Source organism: Amyelois transitella, chromosome 2, assembly GCF_032362555.1.
Source record: "Amyelois transitella isolate CPQ chromosome 2, ilAmyTran1.1, whole genome shotgun sequence".
NCBI lineage: Eukaryota > Metazoa > Arthropoda > Insecta > Lepidoptera > Pyralidae > Amyelois > Amyelois transitella.
Window position 1 is genome coordinate 1,436,362 of NC_083505.1, and position 26,518 is coordinate 1,462,879.

The 26,518-nt window shown below is 36.7% G+C and overlaps 2 protein-coding genes across 3 annotated transcripts in view; both read left to right on the forward strand.

The window, feature by feature from the left end:
* Positions 1-26,518, forward strand: part of LOC106136883 (prolactin regulatory element-binding protein) — a 199,624-nt gene that overhangs the window by 150,622 nt on the left and 22,484 nt on the right. The window contains exon 8 of one of the 2 annotated variants that reach the window (XR_009657577.1): positions 11,940-11,986. The exons of the other annotated variant lie outside the window; for it this stretch is intronic. The gene's annotated coding sequence lies outside the window, so the exon portion shown is untranslated. Of the gene's footprint in view, positions 1-11,939; positions 11,987-26,518 lie in introns of those variants that run through there. 2 annotated transcript variants of the gene reach the window in all.
* The window catches only part of LOC106136837 (dual specificity tyrosine-phosphorylation-regulated kinase 2), a 39,813-nt gene continuing 30,631 nt past the window's right edge, over positions 17,337-26,518 (forward strand). The window contains exons 1-2 of the mRNA XM_060947792.1: positions 17,337-17,357; positions 17,799-17,940. Coding sequence (XP_060803775.1) covers positions 17,337-17,357; positions 17,799-17,940 — 163 coding nt within the window. The remainder of the gene's footprint in view (positions 17,358-17,798; positions 17,941-26,518) is intronic.

Below are 26,518 nucleotides of genomic sequence, written 5' to 3' on the forward strand. Positions count from 1 at the left end.
CCGCCCTTAGTATCCACTGCGCTGCGTCGTGACAAACACGTTCACCTGCTGATAACTCTATAAAAACATTACCTTTGCCTCTGATTTACACCAATCGTAAATTAAAAACAAATCAGGCGTCATTTTGTCTATCTAAGAATTCCAAATTTGAAATTCTTTCATGCCCGCGAAGTGAACTTCACTCTAATTAATCTCAAGAGACTGGCAGGTTTTTGCGCGTTCTTAAGATTTAACGAAAATGATTAATTGTTTCTATATTTGAATAACGTTTAGCTTAGTGTTTTTGTGCTATTGTGTGCAGATGGACTCATTGTGTGAAAAAGCTCAGATTTTTTTAAATCTCTCTTAGGTTAATTTATATATTAGTTGAACTCAATAGTGTAGTGCTTAAGAAGTAGATAAGAAATTTAACCACAGTGCAACAGGTGCCTGAGACAACGACGCTAGATATGATTTTATACGATGTAAGTAATAATTTATTTCTTAAATTAATGCGGCCTGCATTTAAGACACGTTAAAAAACTGATTTTGAGAATTGTTTGACTTTAAAAATCTCTAAAATTAATTTACCATTATTTTTTTATAGTTTTTAATTTAGATAAGAAAATATTATTAGGATTGATTTTCAAGATCTTTCGGTATTATCAACAAAACTGAACCTATTCATCAGTTACTTTTATGGTCACACTTTACCTTCTTCATTAATTCTAAAAAAGTTACGGTTATGTATATATAGCTATATGTAGAATATAGCTAACAAAAACTCAATCAATGAGAGATATCGTGATAGTAACGCAAAATCAATTTAATATTTATATATTGGCTACGACGGTTCTACGAACATGCTACGAAAGCTCTACGGTCGTAGCACATTGGGCTGGCGATACTAGTGGAGTTTTTGAAGGATATATATATACTTTACATATATCGATGACTAAGCATATAAATAAAGAAATATTTCGAAGAGTAGCTGTTGTCCGCGACTTTGTCTGCCTCTTTTAAAATTGATACTTATTGTACTATAAGTATTACTGCTAATTTTCATGACAATTCGTTCAGTAGATTTTTTATTACACACCAACACAACCTTACGAACTTTGACATTAAAAATATGATTAGGATCACATCTATATCTCTTGCAGGGTAGAGAGAGCCAACAGTCTCGGAAAGACTGATAGGCCACGTTCAGCTGGTATGCTTTGGAATTGAGGTTCAAATAGTGACAGGATCCCAAGCTTATTAGCCCCTCCCTTTCAAGATGCAACATGTAAGATAGGATATTAAAATAAAATAATTATTCCCTTATTATATGTAATGCAAGATTACAAGTCAATCAAGGTAAAGGCTTAAACTTGTAATTGCAATAAGTCGTTACGAAGTTTATTAACAAACTTTTTATATCAGTGATTTAGTTCAACTTTTCCTTATACCGAGAAATTAAGGTCAGAGCTCCATTATTCTCAGAAGAGTGTTTTCTCAAAAGAACTCACGAACAAATTATTGACAATTTGAAGTTGTTTAATATTGAAACCAATTAAAGCAAACATTGTTTAAGTAAAAAAAGAATTAATAGGTTTAATAGTTCTTTTTGTTTCAAATTATCAGTATTTGTTATGCTGCAGGAATGTGCTTTTGAAATTCCTAAATTCCAACAAAGATGTTTTTCAGATAAATATTTTTATTTTTGATACTTGATAAACCGATATTAAATATTTTTGCCGTATTTTATAATTTAGCTAACTACAAGGAAATCCTAAATGAACGAACTTTGATTAAATCAGTGAAGTCCTCCGAAGTATCTATATAAAATCGCTTCATCTTCGACAAATCGAGCTTGTTACAAAGTTATAGATGTGGATGAGTATTAATGCCCTTCTCACTTCAACCCCCTCAGGTTGTTCCCGCCTCAAACATACCCACTTCGCTGACCGAATTGCCTTTTGTGTGTCTGTATGTCTGTTACACTCTACCAAACTCCCACGTGATGGTATTTCTGCGCAATTAAATTACATTACAAACAAATAATACATTTTAAAATCTAACGAGTCTGATAAACTTGAGCAACTAATAAAAATACAATGATATACTATATATATGTACATTTGAACCAGAGATCGGATATGTGTTGTCATGTGAGTTACCATCTAAAACATATTTTTTTATTAATTTACACACGAGAAACCGATGAAATAGAAGCTATACATAACCTTTTTGTTACACATTATATAACTAGTAATATAATGTATTGGTATAAAAAATTGTTGCATATTTTCTGTTCATTTTTTTATTGAATATTTTGATCAAAACTAAGCTTTTAAGCCGACTCGTTGATAGGAGTATTTATAACTCATCAGTATCTCATCTGTACTGAAAACCTTCAGCTCGCAACAAGGTTAAGGGGTGTTTCCGTAGAAACGACATTTTTCATAGGAACATGTTCGAAGTTAAAAACCGCATTTACACGATTACGTTTTAATTTGACGCAGGAAGGAAAGAATATTATATCTGCTATTAAATAAACTTTTTAGAATGATAAATATGATAGGGTAACAAAATATTAAATTATTATCTTATTGTTACAATTAATTAATTTGTAAAATGCAAAATACAGGCCGGCCTATTTAAAATTTAGCAAATTATTCAGTCATATTTTTTCAGGATCTGAGGGGACCGGTGTGAACCACTTAATTAATTGATATTTTATCACATTAAATAATTCATGTTTATCACATTGAATAATTAATGTTTATTTCGAAGCAGTCTAAAATGTTATGAACGAGGTACACTTTTACAATTCTAGGTAGAAGAAATAAAATGAAGCACTTGTGTCACTGTCCCTGACGCATAACGCTGCATAGTGTACGTTCGCTCGGAAACGTGCCTTTATCAAGCCATTACCGGCGAATGTAAATACGTATATCCTTTTTGTGTTTTTTACCGCGAAAAATGTGGAAAAGATGACAGTAATTCCCGTATCGATTTTATTATCTGGATTACACGTGTAAATCTTAAGGTACAAATGGACAAGAAAAATTTGTTCAGATTGAATTTATGATTTTGAGGTAAAAGTCCGAAGGCAATGTGATCAAATTTCAATTTAATAGAAGAAAACTCAGTTCAATACGATATGAGATAGTGTCTTTTCGGATATGAACTCACAATAACCACGGTTTTTAAGCAAATTAAAGTTGTCAGGCTTATGAATTTAGGATTCTTCTTTTAGGCGATGGGCTAGCAACCTGTCACTATTTTAATCTCAGTTCCATCTTTAAGCCATACAGCTGAACGTGGCCTTTCAGTCTTTTAAAGATCTCAGTCTACCCTACAAGGCATATAGAAGTGATTATATATATGAAAATGTTTATATATATGTGTACGCTTCTAATAAACACTGGTCCACGGAGGAACTTTCTGTTTTACTGATGAAGTATGACGTCATACACGAGTAGGACACTCGATCAATCACTCCGTAATTTAGGAGGAAAACATGTTTCACGGAAATGACGTCAGCCGAAAAATCAAATCTCGGATTTATGTCTATTCAGAAATTTCCCGAAAATTCTCTGAATAAATAACTCGTGGCCAACACGAGGAAACGATGTCTTAAAATATGTATAGTGGTCTTCATTTGAAATGATAAATGAGTTGATATAAGGTTTTAAGATAAACCAAGAGTTAATGAGACTCAAATCTGAAGGTGATGAAATGAAATCTTGAAAGGAAAGCAAATCTGGGTATATATAATATGTATAATAGCTGATGGTATTAAACACTTTATGATTTGAGGAAGTTCAATAAATTTAGGATAGTAAATAAAACAGATGGGAGTCGCTTCGTGTAAAAACCTGACCCACCCAATCTAGAATCCATGGTCAAAGGAAAACCCCGGGCTCCTCTCCAGAGAAGTAAGGATGCAACCGGGACAAGGTCAGGAGGAAGAATAGTAAAAAAAAAACAAAAGCAAAAAATCACAAAACATGTGCTAGGGGCTCGATTTTAAATATAAATAACTGTTACAACTTATTACACCCTTTTTTTACATACATACATATGGTCACGTCTATATCCCTTGCGGGGTAGACAGAGCCTACAGTCTTGAAAAGACTGAATGGCCACGTTCAGCTGTTTGGCTTAATGATAGAATTGAGATTCAACTAGGGACAGGTTGCTAGCCCATCGCCTAAAAGAGAATCCCAAGTAATCCCAAGTAAAGTTGGAAGCCTATCCCTTAGTCGCCTTTTACCACATCCATGGGAAAGAGATGTAGTGGTCCTATTCTTTTTTGTATTGGTGCCGGGAATCACACGGATACCTTTTTTTTTATGATAAATTATATCAATAACAATACTGTAGAGACCGCATCCAGATACATTTGGCGGAGTGCCAGGCGACGGTAAACACACTCAACTACATATTAATTCAGAATATCGATATAATAGCAGGAACAAATATAGGGATGTTACTTTATTGGATTTGATATTAAGAGACATTTCACAATTCAATGGCCTAGTGCCTCATTTGAAATAAATAATTTTATCTAAAACAAAGTCGAAAATTGTAAAAAATTAAAAACCGTGTCTTGCCCATGGATGTCGTAAAAGGCAACTAAGCAAAAGGCTAATAAATTTAGAATTCTTCATTTAGGCGCTTCATTCAAGCCATACAGCTGAACGTGGTATTTCAGTCTTTGCGAGACTGTTAGCTCTGTCTACCCCGTAAGTAATAGAGACGTGATTATACATTTGGAACGTTAGCTGATGAGATGGATCGATGAACTTGACCTCATCTGCTCGCCCTTCCAACAGTTATTTATAGAAAACATGGGACTTTGAGAAGGTATAAATAAATGTCTAAAAATAAACGACCTTAAATTTTGAAAGCTATTTATATTGTGCAACTTTCTTGGATACACAACCATAGACCGCTCCAAAATTCATATCTCCTCTCATGGGTCTACTGGAAGAGATTTCCCTTGAAATAAGTAGCACCTTTGTACTAGAATTACTGTATTAAATGCTCGTGTATATAATTTTTGTGTACATAAATAAATAAAATAGATAACTAGCTTTCGCCCGCGGCTCCGCCCGCGTGAATGTACCCTACGTCCTCTGTACTCCACTGTATTTGAATGCAAAATTTCAAAGAGATCGTGGTTTTGACGAGAAAGATGGACAAAAACACATTTTCATATTTATTGTTTGTTTGTTAACTTAAAGTGTTAAGAGGTATTTAGTGGTTATAGTAAGATACTTTGATTATTTCTAATAAAGATATTCTCAAAAAAGTTGAATGCATTTAAGTCCATTCAATACGTTTATTATGAGCAGCAAAAACTTAAGTACCTGATACAAGGACACGCCAACCTGTACATGTGTATATAAACATCTTTTTCAGATGCATCTATATACATATAAAACCACATCCACAGAAATCAAAAAAATATAAGACAATAGAAATGCCATAATGTGAAACTATAGGAACGATGTCTGTCTTGCAACGCAAGCAGTTTCCCGGCCAGCCGTAACCGTACATCCGTATCATCACGTCTTTATCCCTTACGAGATAGACAGAGCCAATAGACCAAAAAAGGCTGATAAGTCACGTTCAGCTGTACTTAGTAATGGAATTGACATTCAAATAGTGACAGGTTGCTAGCCTATCGCCTAAAAGACGAATACCAAGTTTATTTGCTTTTCTGCAGCAGTAACGCTGTAAAATGCAACTCATAATTGAGATGTAATATGAGAACGTTATGGTGACTCATGGTGGTGACCACCATCAGTTGCGACGACACGTTCACAAGTACACGTTTACCATTTCTATAGTCTTGATATTCCGAATTTTACGGCCACATCGGTTTTGTACGCGTCCATCACTCGTTAAGCTACGATGTTGATATTGTCTAGAAGAAAAGAAACTTTATTCCTCAGTGTTAGAGTATATTTCGTATGGAGGTTGTGAGATGAAGGTGTGAGACGCTGCGGGTCGGCGCGCGCAGCATTGCGTAGGGATGGTCATTTGATACGTGCACGTAAAATTATGTTCCATTTTCAAATTTATTCGTAGTTTTTATCTATATAGACGTAAAATTTGTAATTTTTCTTATTCTTTAGGCTAATCTTCCAATATTCCGAGCCAACCATAAAAATTATTTCATCATTAAAAAGGTACATTATATCTGCGGGTGTTAAAGGCTTTATGTACGGACGAAGCCATGGTGGGCTGCTAGTAAATTATTTAGGCAAAGGTCCGCGAATTTGTATCAACTTTTAAGTGTATTGAAATGGATTAGAATGAAATTATCTCAAAGGTTACAATTTACACACAAGCGAAGCCGCGGGCGGAAATTAGTTTAATTATATACCTACGTTTATAATAATTATTTTTATTTACTAGCTGGCGAGATAATTTGCTTGAAAACCGTCTTAACTAATAATAAAATGTTGCATTTATTTTGCAAATGTGTTCACGCCATGGTTCACACAATATTAAAATAACGGAATTACAAACTGGACATTAAGTATACCTACTTACATATTTATCTTCATTGTGTAAATATCTGTGTTTATTTAAATTTTGTACAACACATTATATATACATGCAAAAAAAAATATGAGCCATTTAAATTTTTTAATCCTGTCTGCATACCGAGCTCCTCCCACTGAATTCCCGGTTCCCGGAAAAGCCGGCGCAGCTGTTGGGATGACCTTGATGCGTAAATGCAGGCCATAAAAAGCAACTGATGATTAAAACAATATGTTTTTTTATTGAAATATTTTGTTTGAGCTGTATGTGATGGTGAATGAAATTGTTCACTCTTACCAATATTATCCAATAGTAAAATATTCATGTTTCATACATTTACAATGTTTCATATTGGCAAAAATAACTACAGAAGTCGAATTCTTCTTATAATATTTAAGAGCTAGGCTTCATTGGTGGAGTTAATAACATCGAATAATATTATTCATTAATTTTGTACCTTATTTTCCACCTTCGAAAAAAAATCAACTGAAATACATTCGTATTCCTGAATGACTGAAACCTTTTACTCCGCGCATATTCTTTATATTTCCAGAACGACCTAATTTCAAACAACTAAAACTAAATGAATATCAGTTCATAACCTAGGTACGCCGGTTCGCATTTAGAGGTCAACGCGTTTTCATAAATCCACAAATTTGAAATACGAACTGAAAATTAATACGTTCCGCGCATCCCCTCACTACGCCTTCAGTACCCTCCCTCGCAATGATGGGAGCGAACGCGACGCCGCTGCTTCTTCGCGGCTAAAAAAAAACAAAAAAAATATAAATAACCTCCTTCGTTAGAAAATGTAAATAAATAGTGTATTTGCATTATGGGAGTGGATAGTATGCCCCCGCAAAGGCCTTCTGTAAGTATTTTGTTTTAGTGTTGTGTTTGCGAATTTGTCACTGAATGCGCTATAGAAAGAGGTGCTTGACTCTGCGGGTATGTCTGCAAGTGGCCATGGAATATGACTGGCTGGTAATAAAGCTAAATATTAGCTATGTTTTAGTTCATACATTTACTCATAAATTTCAGTATAACATAACTGTTATCTGCATGAATGGTGATTTCTCTATGGTTTATTAACATTGTCTGGTAAAATAAAGTAAATTGAAAATCGAATCGAAATATGTATATGTATGTTTCTTTTAAAAGTTGATCTTTATTCATTTTTAAACTCAGATTATGTTTTGAACAGGTAACTAACCAGTATATTTGAGTTCATATAATTCATACAAAATTACTATAAAATCGGTCCAGCGGTTAGATACACATAGTTTAATGTATTGGTTCACATATTTAAACATACATATAATATCTTTATCCCTTACGGGGCAGATAGAGCCAACAGTTACTCAAAGACTGAAAGCTATATGGCTTAATGATGGAATTTAGATTCAAATAGTGACAGGTAAACATACAAGTGTTGTTTTTTTTTGTAACACTGGTTTAAATAGCGCATAACCCACTTACCTAATACACGTGTATTAAATGAGAGTTGTCTCAAGGTTAATTGTGTTGCCCATGAGAATCCTTCGTCAGCGGAAGCCATTATAAGTTTAAACTATGTGCAGCCAAATTTTGGTGAAATCTTTTCAGTGATTTACGTTGCAAAATTATTCGCTTTTTTTTAAATGGAAAATGTAAATACATAAATATAGTCACGTCTATATTCCTTGCGGGGTAGACAGAGCCACCAGTCTTGAAAAGACTGAATGAATGGCCACGTTCAGCTTTTTGGCTTAATGGTAGAATTGAGATTCAAATAGCGATAGGTTGCTAGCCCATCGCCTAAAAAAGAATCTTAAGTTTGTAAGCCTAACCCTATCCTATGGAAAATTGTATCTTTTTAAAAGTTGATCATTCTCTCACAATTTACATACATACATAAAATCACGCCTCTTTCCCGGAGGGGTATGCAGAGACTACCTCTTTCCACTTGCCACGATCTCTGCATACTTCTCTCACAATTTTCCAATAATTTTTTGTATTTGCTTACTTTTAATTATTATTATTTATTCTTTCTGATGCTCTAGGGCCGTTGGCACACACGATTAACTATTTCAAGTTCAACGCAAGAAACATCCGCATTTCACACGAGATAACATGGCGATACGGGATCAATACGACTTATCCCAACGACATACCTACTTATAGTCACGGATTTATCCCTTGCGGGGTAGACAGAGCCAACAGTATCGAAAAAACTGATAGGCTACGCTTAGCTGTATGGCTTAATGATGAAATTGAGATTCAAATAGTAAGAGATTGTTAGCCTTCCCTTAGTCGCCTTTTACGACACCCCATGAGAAAGATGTTTGGTGGTCCTTATCTTAAGTGCTTGGAACATCCACACGGCATTCAAGCACACGGCTTACAAACTTGGGATTCTTCTTTTAAGCGATGGGCTAGCAACCCTTCACTATTTGAATCTCAGTTCTAACATTAAGCCAAACAGCTGAACGCGGACTTTCAGCCTTTTCCTCTCCTTTCAGTCTTTTTCGATACAGACGTGATGATATGTATGTATATATGTATGTATATATTCTCTAGTATGTGGTTGAAATATCCACGTTCCACACGAACTCCTATCGGGAGATAACACGCCGATACGGGATCAATACCCACGACTAATCTCAACAAAATTGCGGATTAGGTACTATGCTCCCGGCTGATAGGCTGCTAACAAACTACTTACTTGTAGATAGTTTCTACATAGTTACTAACCCGCATCGGTTATACTGATCAGCCACGTTCAGCTTAATGATAGAATAGAGATTCAAATAGTGACAGGTTGCTAGCCCATCGCCTAAAAAAGAATCCCAAGTTTGTAAGCCTATCCCTTAGTCGCCTTTTACGACATCCATGAGAAAGAGGTGGAGTGTCCTATACTTTTTGTATTGGTGCCGGGAACCACGGCACGCCACGGCAAATAGCTGAACGTGGCCGTTCAGTCTTTTCAAGACTGTTGGCTCTGTCTACCCCGCACGGGATAAGTATAGACGTGACCATATGTATGTATGTATGTATCAGTATATTGCTTGTGAATTTTTGACATGATGTTGACATAATTTGTACAGTGTGTACATAGGTATATAACGAATATTTCGTCAAATAAATAAAGATAAAAATCTTTATTTATTTGTCGAAATATTCGTATTGAAATCATTAGTTTTACATTCATTCATGTTATTTAATTTAGACAATGTGCATTCGTCCGCGATTTAGAATTTGTAATTGAAGTCCGGTGAAAATGCTGCAGTGTAGTTTGTTCCGCCGCTTTTCCTACACGTGCGCTTTGGAAGCGGTGGTAGATATTAAGTGATGTGAAGTCAATAAGTGATACCTTGTATCCAATTTTCAAAATAAATTTTATTCTATTCTATAAACTCAACGTTCTAAGCATAGATACAATATGATATCTTTAAAATATATTATTCAACATGCTTGGCTATGGGTTCAATTCCACTTAGCGGAAGCGAGCTCGGGCAATCCATTTACACTCATGAATATATTCAGAAGAAATATTTTTTTTGTATATTGATACATACGTACATAAAATTGCGCCTTTTTGCCGGAGTGGTAGGCAGAGACTACATTTTTCAACTTACCACGATCTTAACTTAGTGGTTTCGGGTAATCTTGACCTGACCCTTTGACAGGACGTCTTTAATTTGATTAAAGTACGTTCGTCTAGGCCTTCCCACTTCGACTATTTCCGACTATTCGCGCGGGCGATACTTTGGGTAAAAGCTATCTATAAATGCTACCTGCGCGACGCCGGGGCGGGTTGCTAGTAAAAATAAATCCTACTACTATTATAAAGGCGAAAGTTTGTATGGATGTATGGATGTTTGTTACTCTTTCACGCAAAAACTACTGAACCGATTACCATGAAATTTGGTATGTACGTAGCTGAAGACCCAGAATAACACATAGGCTACTTTTTATCCCAGAGTTCCCGCGGGATTGATAGGGTTTCCATGCGGACGAAGTCGCGGGCGGCCTCTAGTGAAAAATAAACCAAACCGCCAACGTCTAACTCTCGTAGCACATACTACAGTCCGAAGCACGTGCTACGATTTATATAGCAAACTACGGGTCTACGCCGTAGACCGCTACGACATTAACCCATCCATGTTTGTCCCACATTTTATCTGGTCACTTAAGTGCGTCCTCGGTACATTTACGTGGGCTTTCTGTTTGTCTTAGAATTTTGCTTGAGAATAAGGTAATAGAAGTTTGCTCGACTGTCCAGAAAAGGGTGGTTTAAGTTCTTACTTACACAGGAAGGCATTGGTTCAAATCCTACTGCGGCCATGTAAACGTCTCTGTTTATGGTTATTTTATTTTGATTATTTATTAATGATTTTTGACGAGAAAAAAAGTCGTAAGGAAACCTGTACATTCAGTATACTGTATGCATAATTATGATCCAATATGGGTTAGGTTCATAATATGACTTACCCAATCCATAATTATGATGACGACATTTCAATGACGGCGTAACCTGGTCTCTTTCTCAAAAAGGTGGCTCTAGTCGAGGACGATGACTAGTCCTAAATTGAAATTTGATACAACCTTCAATTTGATGCTAAAAAGAAGCCACTAGCAACAGGTATCCATTATCAAAATTGGGTAATCATTGGCGAGTAACCACATTCAGAAAGCATTTAACAAAATGGCCGCCAATTCTGTTAAACCGCCTCGAATGGTTATCTTTATGGTATATCGTTACCCGTGTATGTTTTTAGAAATACAAGCAATAAAATGTTTATAGACCATGTCTTTAAATACCTATATCTTATCAAACTTTCATGCAAAATCTATTAAATGGAATTAGTTGAAAGATTACAATAATATAGCTATATATCTAGATACAAACAATGCGTACGTACATGTATATATTTAATTCTTTATCCCTTACAGACAGAGCCAATAGTCTAGAAAAAACTGATATCTTCATATAGTATAAAGAAGTAATGTGAATGAGCTTTAAAAAAATGGTACATCGCAAAGTCATGACTCTATATTTCATGTCTATAAATTTTTAGACTGTGCCAAGTCGGCAACATAATGACAAAGATATTTAAAGAACTTAAAAACAAATTAAAAGAAAATTGAAGAGTTTCCGAACGAAAGGCGATGGAAACAGAATTAATTAACCACCGAACCTAAAGGGGAGGGGGTTCGTTCTCGATCTTTAGGGCCCGTGACGTCAGCAGTGACCTGCCCGTGACCGGGAGAAAGGGTTTGGGCAAGTACTGTGAATTTTTTACCAAAGTGACGGTCGTAGTTGGCAACACTCCATTTCGGAGTTAAACTAAATCTATTAATTATGTTACCTCTTCCTGTTCATTGTGGATGAAGCGAAGGAAGTATGGAGAGATCGTGGCAAGTGGAAAGAGGTAGTCTCTGCCTACCCCTCCGGGAAAGAGGCGTGATTTTATGTATGTATGTTACCTCTTCCTCTTAACGTTATTCCCGGTTACATCTTCACCTCTCTGAAGAGGGATGGTGAAACTGTTGCAATTTGTATATTTCGAATACCCAGACTCATCATTTAGGGCTGGGCTTTGATCACCAGTCAGCTACTGCTTTTATAAATTAAAAGATAGATTATTTGGTACAATTGTAATCTGTAGAAAATGATCGAAAATTTAGGTTTAATATACGTTAAAATGCCAATCTGAAACAGACAAATCGTTTTGGATGAATACACGTGTAGGGTTTGACAGGTCGTTATAATTGGCTCACTGCAAGCTCTGTTGTTTTGTTACGATTACTTTTATTTTTAAATGAATCATATTAAAATGCGTGTGGCTCAAAAAGGCACAGGTTCGAATCCCACCTCGGCCATGTACCAATGACTGTTTTTTAAGTTCATTAGTTTGAATATTAACCGATGTTCGTGACGGCGAGGGAAAACGTCATTAGGAAACCTGCACATTCAGGTAACTGGATGTGTAGCTGTGATTTCTCTGCAAAGGTTGTGGAGGTCAGCCGGGAGGTTGGCCAGGATCGTGATCGCTTTCCCCGGGCGGGTCTTCGCTGGCTCTCAGCCCCCTTTTTTATAATTATATATATTTGTTTGTTTGTAATATTTTTATTGCATAGAAATTTAAACAGTAACAAGAAAATAGTAAGTACATAGTTATAAAAGAAACAAATAAATGGCGGACTTATCCCATGAAGGGATCTCTTCCAGTCAACCGGCAAACAATTATATATATATATTATAAACAATTATATTATATTTTATATCTATATACTGTTTTTATCTATGCTTTTCGTTTTGGTAAAATCAAGTGTTTTTACTTAATTACTCTCCAGTAATCCTACGAGTAATGCCAGGAAGGCAATGACCCAATCATAAACACTTAAAGACAGAGAAAGCTGCTGGTAAAAGCTAGTGAACCATTAGTCTCAATACCACGAATAGTTTCAGACTCCAATCAATTTTACTATCATGGGACATGACACGTGACCTTTCGTCAAATTGACATGTCTATAATATATTAATAGGTGTTTGTGTGTGTGACCTTTATTTTGAGACATTATCCGGGTAGTGTGCTTTTGATGTGTTTATTAAAGGATGAGAATGTGGGGTAATACTAGTTTTAATTATCTTAGCTTATGATAAATATATAAGGGACAGATTACACAAATTGAGTTAGCCTCGAAGTAAGTTCGAGACTTGTGTTAAGAGATATTGAATCAACGATATTATATTTTGTAACAATTAATTTATAAATTTGTTTACAAATTATATCTTTATACATTATAAATAGAAAACTTAATTAATATGAACTCAAATTAAAACTAAAGCTAAAACTACTTTAAAATATAAAGAAAAAAAAGATGATTACAAACTAAAATATAATTTACAAATTGAACAGCCACTGCATAGCGTCAACTTGCAATTTACATCAACTTAACAACACGGGGCACACTCCCGTGCCCCTTAGGCTGGCAGCATTGCCATATTTTATAATGAATACTTATATAGATAAACAATTAAGCCCAGACCAATCGGACAAAGTTCGTTGCTCATCATTCCCTGGCCGGGATTCGAACCTGAGACCTTCGGTGTAACAGAATTGAGATTCAAATATTGACAGGTCCCAAGTTTATAAATCTATCCGTTAATCGTTTTTGACGACATCCATGGGAAAGGTATGGAGTGGTTCAATTTTAAAGTGCCGAAAACAGCACGGCACAATGGTAGTTCTGTTATTAATGTAATCTATTCAATACACCATTATATTGTAGGCACAACCCTACAGGCTTGTCGCCGTTAATGATAAACCCATAAAAAGGATTTACGACTGCGCCGCACGAATTACAGCCTTAATTAGTATACTTCCTGGTTCCAATTAATGATCATCATCATGACTGTTACAATGTTTGTCGTAAGAATTAATTAGTGCGGATTGATAATAAAACACACAAGGTATCTGAGTGAATGAATGAGTGCCGTGTGGTTCCCGGCACCAATACAAAAAAGAATAGGACCACTCCATCTCTTACGACGACTTAAGGGATAGGCTTACAAACTTGGGATTCTTTTTGAGGCGATGGGCTAGCAACCTGTCACTATTTGAATCTAAATTCTATCATTTAGCCAAATAGCTGAACGTGGCCATTCAGTCTTTTCTAGACTGTTGGCCCTGTCTACCCCGCAAGGGACATAGACGTGACGTGTATGTATGTATCTGAATAAATGTAACTGATTCACAGGTTGAAAATGAGTTGAAGGCTGGAGGAGTAAAAGGTAAACAGATTTATAGTCCCCTAGGACATTCAGTCACCCAGTCCAACATACCTCGGTGGTAGGCTAAGCTAGGCTCTCGAGCTTCTAGAATAGAATAGATTTATTTTCAAAATTGGATACAAGGTATCACTTATTGACGTGACATAACTTAAATCTAATTATAACTACTACCGCTTCCAAAGCGCATGTGTAGAAGAAGCGGCGGAACAAACTACACTGCAGCATTTTCATAGGACGTCAATTTACAAATATAGATCTCTTAAATGTAAATCGTGGACGAATGCACATTGTCTACATTAAAAAACATGTATGAATGTAGAACTGATTATGTCAATACGAATATTTCGTCAAATAAAAAACTTCTCTTTAAAGAGTTGAGGACAAAACCAGAACTACCGCTAGGAGCATGAGCTGATGATTTTTATCATGCAAACCAAACACAATAATATGATCATCCACCTTCTCAAGTTGTTCCCTCACTAGTGAGGATCGTGACTCCTATGTAGCGCTGCTGCAGTCTTCTCCGTCTACTGCGGTCTTCTGCATGAGAACATGGCATTTGGAGTACCCCGGCCACCTTTTAGAATTCCTTTTTTGTGGGCTTTTGCCATCCACCAGTCCCAGTTATTATTAGTTATTCTAAATTGTCAGTGCTTTGGCGCGCTATGTGACCAAGAAATTGGTGTATCTGGTTGAAGAATGATATGGAGATGATATGATTACGTTTTTATGAATTGAATAGAGCGTGTGGTTTCCAGCACCAATACAAAAAAGAATAGGACCACTCCATCTCTTTCCCATAGATGTCGTAAAAGGCGACTAAGGGATAGGCTTATAAACTTGGGATTCTTTTTAAGGCGATGGGCTAGCAACCTGTCACTATTTAAATCTCAATTCTATCATTAAGCCAAATAGCTGAACGTGGCCATTCAGTCTTTTCAAGACTGTTGGCTCTGTCTACCCCGCAAGGGATATAGACGTGACCATATGTATGTATGTATGAAAAGAGCCAGTTAGATAACATAGACGTTTGACTGATGCAATTGAGATTCAGAGATAGTCAGATGAAGCACGCCCTTCGCATTAAATAAAACTAGGTTTACATTACACGGACGGAGATGTGTGCATAAACAGCTTATAATATAAACTTCATCTTATAAACCAACTCATCAAAACTAAGTTCGTACTGTGGAAAATTACAAGTTAGATTTATAAGCAGGAAGGAGATCGGTAAATGCGGATATCCCGAAATGTCCACGGGAACAGTGCCCCGGGCTTTCCGAAGTTTCTTGAATGTCCGTGAATCCAAGTCTCCTAATATCGGGTCTGCTGGAAAAGATTTCTTTTGAAATAAGCAGTACCTTTGTTATTTTGTTTCTTGTGGTTATCAGTCTCGATGTTTTCTGTGTACATAAATTAGTAAATAAATAAATAAATTTCGATGGAATTCAGAGCGTGACGAAGCAATGACCGGTTTGTTAATAAAGCAAATAATTAATATGTAAGGCTTAATGATAGAATTGAGATTTAAATTGCGACAGGTTGCTAGCCCATCGCCTAAAAGAAGAATCCCAAATTTATAAGCCTATCACTTAGACGACTTTTACCACACCCACAGGAAAGATCCTATGGAGGAGTGATCCTATTCTTTTTTTTTGTCGGTAACCACACGGCAATGTAAAATGTACGGCAATAATATTAAGGTTGATAATAAAATTACAACTAACTTGAAAAATGTGTGTGCCGTGTGGTTCCCGGCACCAATTCAAAAAAGAATAGGACCACTCCATCTCTTTCCCATGGATGTCGTAAAATGCGACTAAGGGATAGGCTTACAAACTTGAGATTCTTTTTTTAGGCGATAGGCTAGCAACTTGTCACTATTCGAATCTCAATTCTATCTTAAAGCCAAATAGCTGAACGTGGCCTATCAGTCCGCTCAGGACTGTTGGCTCTGTCTACCCCGCAAGGGATATAGACGTGATTATATGTATGTATGTATGTATGTAACTTGAAAAATTATAGACGCCTTCGTCAAAGTTGTAAAGTTTGAACACAACCAGCTATCAAAGACGACAGGAATGCAAATTAAGTTGCCGAAAAGTTGTTAAAGTTGCAATTCGAAATGGCAGGGAACTGTCTGGGACTGCATTCAGGAATAGGCTCCCGTTAAATTGATTACAGTCAGTTAAAGTTTCGTTCGCGAGTTACAAAGGAATTAGGGACGTTATGTGGGAATTTATAACAGCCGTGTCAAGATTGAAACTCGTAGCAAAATTTTTATACCATGTGTTCTCTAAATAGTATAAAAAAAGTTTAAACATTACTTCTTAATTACCGCTTCCAAAACGATAGTTTCATATTAATTATCTTATATAAAAAATTCTCGTGTCACAATGTTCGTTTCCGTACTCCTCCGAAACGGCTTGACCGATTCTCATGAAAATTTGTGTTCATATTGAGTAGGTCTGAGGATCGGTCAACATCTATTTTTCATACCCCTTAGTGATAAGGGTTGTCCACCCTTAACAATATTTTTTACAAGAAATTACTTAAAAATTATTTATATGGCAAAACAACGTTTGCCAGGGCAAATAAACAAATTTCTGACCGATTGACATATCGACGCACATTAAAAAACCGCCATTTGGATCTAGAGATTTCAAATTTGACATGTAGGTAAGTTTCTTTTTTAATCTGTGGGAGCACAAAGAGAGGATTTCTACTCACATTTGGGCCTTATCGTTTAAACAAACAGAATGAAAAAAAAAAACATTACAATCGAATTTAGAACTTCCTCCTTTTTCGAACTAAAGACTTTCAATGTTAATATCAAGTGAAATTCGTTGTCACGTGTCGTCACGACAAGAGGGGTCACGCGACTCGGCCCTTGTCCGCTAAGTACCTACGTACTTATGAAATTATATGGGTCCTTATTGTCGTGTTTGATTGACCTTTGAGACAGAAACTCAAGGGTTATAAATTACAGGGACGTATCTTTTTTCATTCTTAACTGTCGATTAAGACTGAGATGGTTCTGTCTACCCCTAAGGTAAAAAGATGTGATTTTAGGTTCATCACAAAGGGAAGATTTTCCGCCAGGCTAGCTGCAATGCTCTGACCATACGATGTAGAGTCGGAGATTGTATTTATGTTCCTATTCGTAGAAACTTAGCTTGCGCGATTTAGACTCTAAGTTTCTATTGGCGGGTGGTTCTATTCACCATTACGTTGAAAAGAAGGGTTTATGAACTGGGAACAATTTTAAGGCTATAGACTATAGAATATAAGAGATAGGATATAAGAGATAGGCGTATAAACTTGGGACTCTTATTTTAGGCGATGGGCTAGCAACCTGTCACTATTTGAATCTCTATCATAAAGCCAAACAGCTGAACGTGGCCTTTCAGTCTCTTCAAGACTGTTGGCTTTGCCTACCCCCCAAGGGATATAGACGTGACTATATGAATGAACGAATGAATGATTTTTTCAGCTGCAATTGGAGGCGGGCGCCGGCGAGGGTCCCGGGCCTCCAGGCAACAACAACTCGGATGGCGCGGTCGCCAGCCCCCCTCGAGACGACAACCACAACCCCCCACAGCCCCCCTCGCCACGGAGGCCCCTCTATACTTCTGGTAAGATTCATACATATATCGATTTTTTTCGACCGTGTGGTTCCCGATACTAATACAAAAAAGAATATGACCACTCCATCTCTTTCCCATGGATGTCGTAAAAGGCGACTAAGGGACTCTGTGTAATTTGTCCCGTATATATTTATTTTGATATATATAACCATCTTTCCTATTAACACGTCTGCATATTACTTTCTATTTCATACACGTTCATCACTCTCTTCATGCAAGCTCAGCGGTATCGGGTACTCTTGACCTGATCCTTCGCCGTCCCTCTTGAAAGTAAATTTTTAAAAAAATACATACATATATATAATCACGTCTATAGCCTTTAAGGGGTTGACAGATCCAACAGTCTCGCAAAGACTATAAGGTCACAGTCTGCTGTATGATTTAAGGTTGCTAGCGCCTAAAATAAGAATACGCCAAGTTTATCAGCCCATCCCTTAATCGCCTTTCACGACATCCACGGGAAAGAGATGGACCGGTTCTACTGAGAATATTCCTCAAAAGTTAAAATATTTGGTTATATTATTTAGGTAAGTTGATTATTTTATTATTATTGTAGGTGTATGTATTTTAACAAAATTAAAAAAAATGTTTACCAAGTGACATTGTAACGGAACCGGAAGTATTTAATTGACGCATGAATACAAACATTTTATTGGTTTGAAATCGTTCATATTTAAAAACACTCACATGACACTTTGAAAATTCTTGAAGAACGAAGGCCTGCAAAAGTTAGTTTTAAACTTAACCTAACCCTTGGACCACTCAAACGAAATACAATTTCACCCTTTTGGTAATAAAGTATAAAGTTGCGGATACATGTATACCTTGCCCTTCGTCCCAGCCCTTCGGCCTTGTTCCATCATAATCAGGTTTTATACAGTGAGCGAGAATTGAATACTAATATCGGACTTTTACATTTAAATCACAAATTATAGCCTGAAGTTTATAATATACATACATGTATAATTACAATACATACATATGGTCAGGTTTATATCCCTTGCGGGGTAGCCAGAGCCAACCGTCCTGAAAAGACTGAATGGAAACGTTCAGCTATTTGGCTTAATGATAGAATTGAGATTCAAATAGTGGCAGGTTGCTAGCCCATCGCCTAAAAAAGAATCCCAAGTTTGTAAGCCTATCCCTTAGTCGCCTTTTACGATATCCATAGGAAAGACATGGAGTGGTCCTATTCTTTTTTGTATTGGTGCCAGGAACCACAGGGAACAGGTTGTAAGTTTTCAAATGTTTAAATTATGGTTAGGTATAATTATGTTTACATTAGAGTTTGACCATAAAAATAACAAACACGCTTTTTCTTTTATGAGGTGTGGATATAAAAAAGATCCATTTTATAACCAGCCAGCGTGGATTGACTGAGCTGAGAGACGCGAACTCATAAGTTTCCATTTTGTGATTGATGCGAGTGGATGTACAACTCTTTTAAAGATAAAAGCTTTTTGGAGCGTATGAAAAAGGTTGTGGCTATTGCATAGTTGACTTAGAAGTTTGAGTATTAAAAGTTTTTTTTTAGATGATTTGATTCGTTTTTGAAAGATGTTGTCGAGAAGGTTATCTCACTGGCAATTTTTTTTGTTGACAAATTACCCAGAGAGTTAGCCTCGAAGTAAGTTCGAAGCTTGTGTTAGGAGAAAGTTACTCAATGATACATACTTTATTTTAGAATAAAAACTTATATATAGATAAACATCTAGGACCCAAGCCAATTAGAAACAGTTCGTTTCCCATCATGCCCTGGGCGGGATTCGATCCTGGCAACCTCAAGTGTCGCACTACCGCTGCGCCACAGAGGCCGAATGGAGATCAAAATAGTGACAGGTTGCTAACCCTTCGCCTAAAAGAAGAAAAAACATACATACATATAATCACGTCTACCCTTGCGGGGTAGACAGAGCCAACAGTCTTGAAAATACTGATAGGCCACATTCAGCTATTTGGCTTACTAATAGAATTGAGATTCATATAAAGTGACAGGTTGCTAACCCTTCGCTTAAAAGAAGAATCCCAAGTTTATTATCCGACATAAAAAGATATATGGAAGACTAAGACTTCCACTTCTACTGACAATAGTAAAATCAAAGATTTTATTGAAATTAAGTTAAAAAATTGTTCTATAGCAATCCGTTCTCGTATTGGTCACGAATGCTTATGTTAATGACATGCAAATCCACCAGGCACGATTAGTGTTGCATTGCGACGAGCTATTTATTGAACTAGAAACGTTTTATTTATAACTAGAGGCCGCCCGCGACTTCGTCCGCATGGAAACCCTATCAATCCCGCGGGAACTCTGGGATAAAAAGTAGCCTATGTGTTATTCTGGGTCTTCAGCTACCTACATACCAAATTTCATGGTAATCGGTTCAGTAGTTTTTTCGTGAAAGAGTAACAAACATCCATACATCCATACAAACTTTCGCCTTTATAATAGTAGTAGGACTAGCTGTTGTGCTCGTGACTTCGCCTGTCTGAAATGTAGCCTTACATTACTTTTATTCAAAAATTCGGGTAACCTGATCCTGCGATGAAGCGAGATGGGCATACTTTCGCATTTTGTACTAACATTTTTTATTCATATATTAAAAAATCTGCTCTGAGTGTTCATGCTGGCATTAAGATTCAAACTCAATTGTCTTTTAAATACATACACATGGCCACGTCTGTATCCCTTGTGGGGTAGACAGAGCCAACCCTTGTGGCGTAGAAAGACTGATAGGCCACATTCAGCTATTTAGCTTAATGATAGAATTGAGATTCAAATAGTGACAGGTTGCTAGCCCATCGCCTGAAAAAGAATCCCAAGTTTGTAAACCTATCCCTTAGTCGCCTTTTACGACATCTATGGGAAAGAGATGGAGTGGTCCTATTCTTTTTTGTATTGGTGCCGGGAACCACACGGCACTTTCACTTCACAATTGTCTTTTGGATAAAGGAAATTAGTTTTTAGCCAAAGAACATCAGTTAGAAATCGAACTAATGTATGTACTTTACATAAATCGTTAAAGACATAATGCCATATCTTCTTTTTTCTACCAAGAAATTAATAAACACCAACAATTTATGTCTCATTAGGATATACATTTGCTGTTTTTTGTTTACTTATTACTTTAAAAACATAAATAGTTTTAGTTTATGACTTTGAAAATGTCTATAATAAAATGCGACATCTTCATAAATGCCGTGTGGTTCCTGGCACTTATAGAAAAAATAATAGGCCTTATAAACTTGGGATCCTTCTTTTAGGCGATGGGCTAGCAATCTGTGACTATTTTTAATCATCTCAATTCTATCATCAAGGCAAACAGTTGAACGTGGCCTATCAATCTTTTCAACTGGCACTGTCTACCCCGCAACGGACATAGACGTGACGGTATGTATGTTTGCATCTATATAAAATTTTTTTTCCCGCATAGTTTGCAAGCAATTTGTCGATAGTTTGAGCTTCGCTTCGCGTCAATAGTTGCGGGATTCCTTTTGAAATCTGAAACTACGCCACATTACTCAATGGCATTTTATACGTTACCAGCTAAATCCATGGAGTAAACGTTGTCTATGCCGAAAAGAAAGTAAATGTACCTAATTATTAGAAGAAAGTGCCGTGTGGTTCCCGGCAACAATACATTAAGAATTGGACCACTCCATCTTTTTCCCATGGATGTCGTAAAAGGCGACTAAGGGATAGGCTTTCAAACTTGGGATTCTTCTTTTAGGCGATGGGCTAGCCACCTGTCACTATATAATCTCAATTCTATCATAAAGCTGAATAGCTGAACGTGGCCATTCAGTCTTTTCAAGACTGTTGGCTCTGTCTACCCCGCAAGGAATATAGACGTGAGTGTATGTTATAAGAAAAAAAAGAGATATTCCTTTATCGTATTCACTCCGATTAGGTCATAATCTTACAGTATAAGAATTTGTAATCCTGCAAATAGGTAGATACAGTAACTTCCCGAAATAAACTCTTCAACTATAATATATATATGAAAAGGAATGTTGACAAAACATTTTTCGATCATTGAATGAAATCTTACTCGTATTTGTCTTCCACCTACTGCAGAGCTTACCACGAAGTTAATACCGTCACCTGCAAAAGTGTATACGCAACTTTAGGAACTATTACTATGAAAATGGACTTATTTTGATTCGTTGTAATCACAAAACAAATTGCGTCCACGGACCGGGGGTTCTTTGTTCTGTTGTCTATATAACGTGGATACCACGTGACCAACAGACAGACACCTGCGGCCTTCCCTTGACCCGTTTAAGGAAACCTTACAAATGGCAATTGTAGGTGAATTTTGCTGAAGTTTCTAGAAATTTGTAGTTTTTAAAAGGCTTAACGGCCATGGATATTGGACACCCTTAAAGACTTTCTTGATGTCGTTATCGATCCCTCCTGATCAGATAGTCTTAATAGCAAAACGTCAAACAAAGCGAAACGTCTATGTTTTAAAACGTCAAGATCAAGAGGTCTATATATCATCAATTTAGGTCACAGCTTCCCGACCAACGAAATATAAATATATATGGGACAGATAACACAGATTGAGTGAGCCTCGAAGTAAGTTGGAGAATTGTGTTACGAGATACTCAATCAACGATACTATATCCTATATTAAATAGGTACTTATATAAATTAACACCCAAGACCCAAGTTAATCGGAAAAAGTTAATTTCTCATCATGCCCTGACCGGGATACGAACCCTGGACCTCGGGTGTCACAGACAAGCGCACTACCGCTGCGCCATAGAAGCCGTCAATTGCTCCTGCAAAGTTCTACAAATCGATTGACAAGATTCACAAGAGGGTAGATGCGACCTCCGTATTTATCTGTAGTGCTCTCTAAAATGCTGGCTGGATGTGGGTCAATGAGTGTTGTCGCGCATCTTCACTCTACCGTTGTATAATTGGCTATGATAAGTTTTTTTAGGCCATTTTTTTTTTAATTTTTAAATGTATGCTTCTATGCCTGGAAGAAAAGAAAAAAAAATCGTATTTTGTGCCAGCACCTACGCATATTTTAGAATGAAAGGGCTTTTCAAAATTGGGATTTCTTTAGAGCAATGCTAGCCAATAGATGCAACCTGTACCTATTTTTGAATGTCACATTCATCATAAAATCATCAAGTTAAACGTGGCCTACTTAAAATAAAAAGTGTCACATTGCTCTACTTTAAATGATAAACAAGAAAAATGTACGCTCTCATTGTGTATCGTTAAATATTTAAATGACTTTATATTAAAATAAATTAAACTGATCCCTTGTATAACAGATAATAAAGTTAATAATCTGTTAATAATACAGTACAATGTGGCGACATATGTAGTATCTATGCCACAAGTCACAAAAACAAAATTACGTGACTCTATCGGTTAAAAACAGCGAAAAGTCTAAATCGCGCAAGCAAAGATTTCACGGATTGAAGCATATATATTATACTAGCTTTTGCCCGCGGCTTCGCCCGCGCAAATGTATTTATATTATAAGGATACGCCATAAAATTTCACCCATTTTTTTATCCCGTATCGTGCGGGGCTGTTTTATGTTTATATTTGGTTTAAATTCATATGGCTTCTCCCGTCTTGTCCCGTCTCTTCTCGTTCTGTTCCGTCCCGTCCCAACCTGTTGTGTCCCGTCCTGCCCCGTCCAGTCCTATCCTGTCCCATCCCATCCTATTTAGTGCCATCCTGCTTTCCGCAACTGATACGTATTTTTTACTAACCAATATTTAAGACTTCTCGCACTTCGACACCTATCACTATCAAAAATATCAAATCTAATCAACAAATCAAAAATTAACTGAAATAGAGAGTAAAATAAGTTAAATAAGTCAAGTTAAAAGTTAATGAATCAAACGAATAATAATTTCAAATCAAAATATTTGTAGTGTGTAACATATTACAGCCCCTAGCGGACATACGCGAAACTACATATAGTTTCGCGTATGTCCGCTAGGGGCGCTGCTAAAATTACACGATAAATTAAAATATTTTACGCTACCTAGCTAAATGACGGTAACGAAACCATAGCGCGATCTATCTTGATGCCAACGCCATCTATCGAGCATCGAGACAACTCGTGATAGTTAATAGAAAATAAAATTCGGGTGTTTTATTTATGCATACCTATTACGCCGAGATTTATGGACCGATTTACGTGATTCTTTTTTTGTTCGGTAGAGTATACTTTCAAGTTGGTCCCGTTGTTACCTAGTCAGGATCTGATGATGGTATTCCAGGGAAATCAAGGGCAAACCTCAAATTTACAGGCAATTACGTTTTTGACAATTTCATAGATCTGTTTAAGTATTTGCGTCTGATAGTCATCATCCCATGTGAATGAGCTGATGATGGAAGGTACAACTCCTCAACGGTTAGGAGTTTAAAGAAAATTCTTACGAAGTTATACGTACATGTGAGGCTATTAGGTTGACCTGATAATAAAAAGTAAATCTCATTAACGTTAAGAATTTAGGTGAAAATGGATGCGGACAAATTTCGTAGCTGTTTGTATGGGTAGTGTTAACACAAAATAGGGATTTAAAGGCGTGATGTTATTAATGTTATGCATGTATGTACATAATTATGTATGTTATTATGTATGTTAAAGAGACGACTGAAAGTTGTCATACAAAGTCTTTTTTTTTAAGGATGGGAAATCATCAAATGACCTCTCCCGCTCTGGGTGGAACGGAAGGGAGTGTCAGACTTTTACTGACTAAAACCCACCTCGTTCCTTCAGTTGCGCTTTGCGTTCCGGGGCCACGGTATCTCGTTAGAACTTTCCCGCAGCCCCTGCTCAGTTTATCCCGTTTCCCCCCCTTGGGGGTTGACATTTCAAAAATCCCTTCTTAGTGCTCACTTATGTTACTAAAGGAACCTCTGTTCAAAATCTCAGACTCCTATACCGAGCGGTTTCGGCTGTGCGTTAATAAATCAGTCACCCAATCGCACCCCCTAAATCACGATTGGAGGGTAGTTTGAAAAAACTTATAATGTCAAACATATTTACTTGCCTATGTACGTGTTCATGCCAAGTTTCAAGTTTATAAACCCAAGGAATAAGATTTTTCATAGAAACGTTTTTACCCCTTTTCCCCCCCTTGGGGGTTGAATTTCCAAAAATCCTTTCTTAGTGCTCCCCTACATATCCCAAGGAACCTACATTCCAAATTTCAGCTGTCTACGACCAGTAGTTTCGACTGTGCGTTGTCTGTCAGTCAGTCACTCAGTAACGGAAGAGTTTTATATATATAGATAACCTTCAACACCTAGCCTGGCGGTGGATCTTCCCATTGGTCGAGCCCGAATCATCGCTCCCGCTACAACTCTTTGGCTGTTAGTATAGAGTGATGTCATAATTTGTTTTTTCTTTTGACAAACTCCATTGGTGTTCAATTTGTAACATCCCATCTGTTTTTTTATTCACCAAGTTGTATTTATTTATATACATACATACATATGGTCACGTCTATATCCCCTGCGGGGTAGACAGAGCCAACAGTCTTGAAAAGACTGAATGGCTACGTTCAGCTATTTGGCTTAATGATAGAATTGAGATTCAAATAGTGACAGGTTGCAAGCCCATCGCCTAAAAAGAATCGCAAGTTTGTAAGCCTATTCCTTAGTCGCCTTTTACGACATCCATGGGAAAGAGATGGAGTGGTCCTTTTATTTTTTTGTATTGGTTCCGGGAACTATAAGGCTTTATTTATTTATATTGTCTCCCGGATGTAGGTTAATGGATCATGCGCCCAGCTCCCGTCTCGCCGAAGAAAGGTCGCGGTTTCATTTCCGAGTTCTCACATATTTACAATATACTAGGGAAGCGACCAGGCTTTGCATATTTATCGCAAGCAAGTAATCAACAGATACAAGACAAAGAAAACGATTATGCTAAAGGTCCTTCGTTCTTCCTTCTGTCATAAAATAAACAAGAACTTTTTATTTTATCACAAGTTTCGTGTGGTTTCCGGCATTAATACAAATAAGAATAGGACCACTGCATCTTTTTCCAATGCACGTCGTAAAAGACGACTAAAGGATTGGCTTATAAACTTGAGAGTCTCTTTTTTTAGGCGATGGGTTAGCAACACGTCGCTATTTGAATCTCATTTCTATCATTAACCAAACGGCTGAAAGTGGCCTATCAGTCTTTTCAAGACTGTTGGCTCTATCTACCCCGCAAGGGATACTCGATTATATGTACCTATGTATGATGTTCGTATTCCCACCATTGGTCGTCAAATCAATGGGACTATAGATAGATTGATGAATGGTAGGTAAGAGGCCGCCCGCGACTTCGTCCGCATGGAAACCCTATCAATCCCGCGGGAACTCCGGGATAAAAAGTAGCCTATATGTTATACTGAGTTTTCAGCTACCTACATACCAAATTTCATCGTAATCGGTGCAGAAGTTTTTGCGTGAATGAGTAACAAACATCCATACTGACATCCTTACATACTCACAAACTATCGCATTTATAAAACGAGTATAAGTAGGATTCGAATTTAGAAGTTTTAACCTTAACTATTCAGTAGT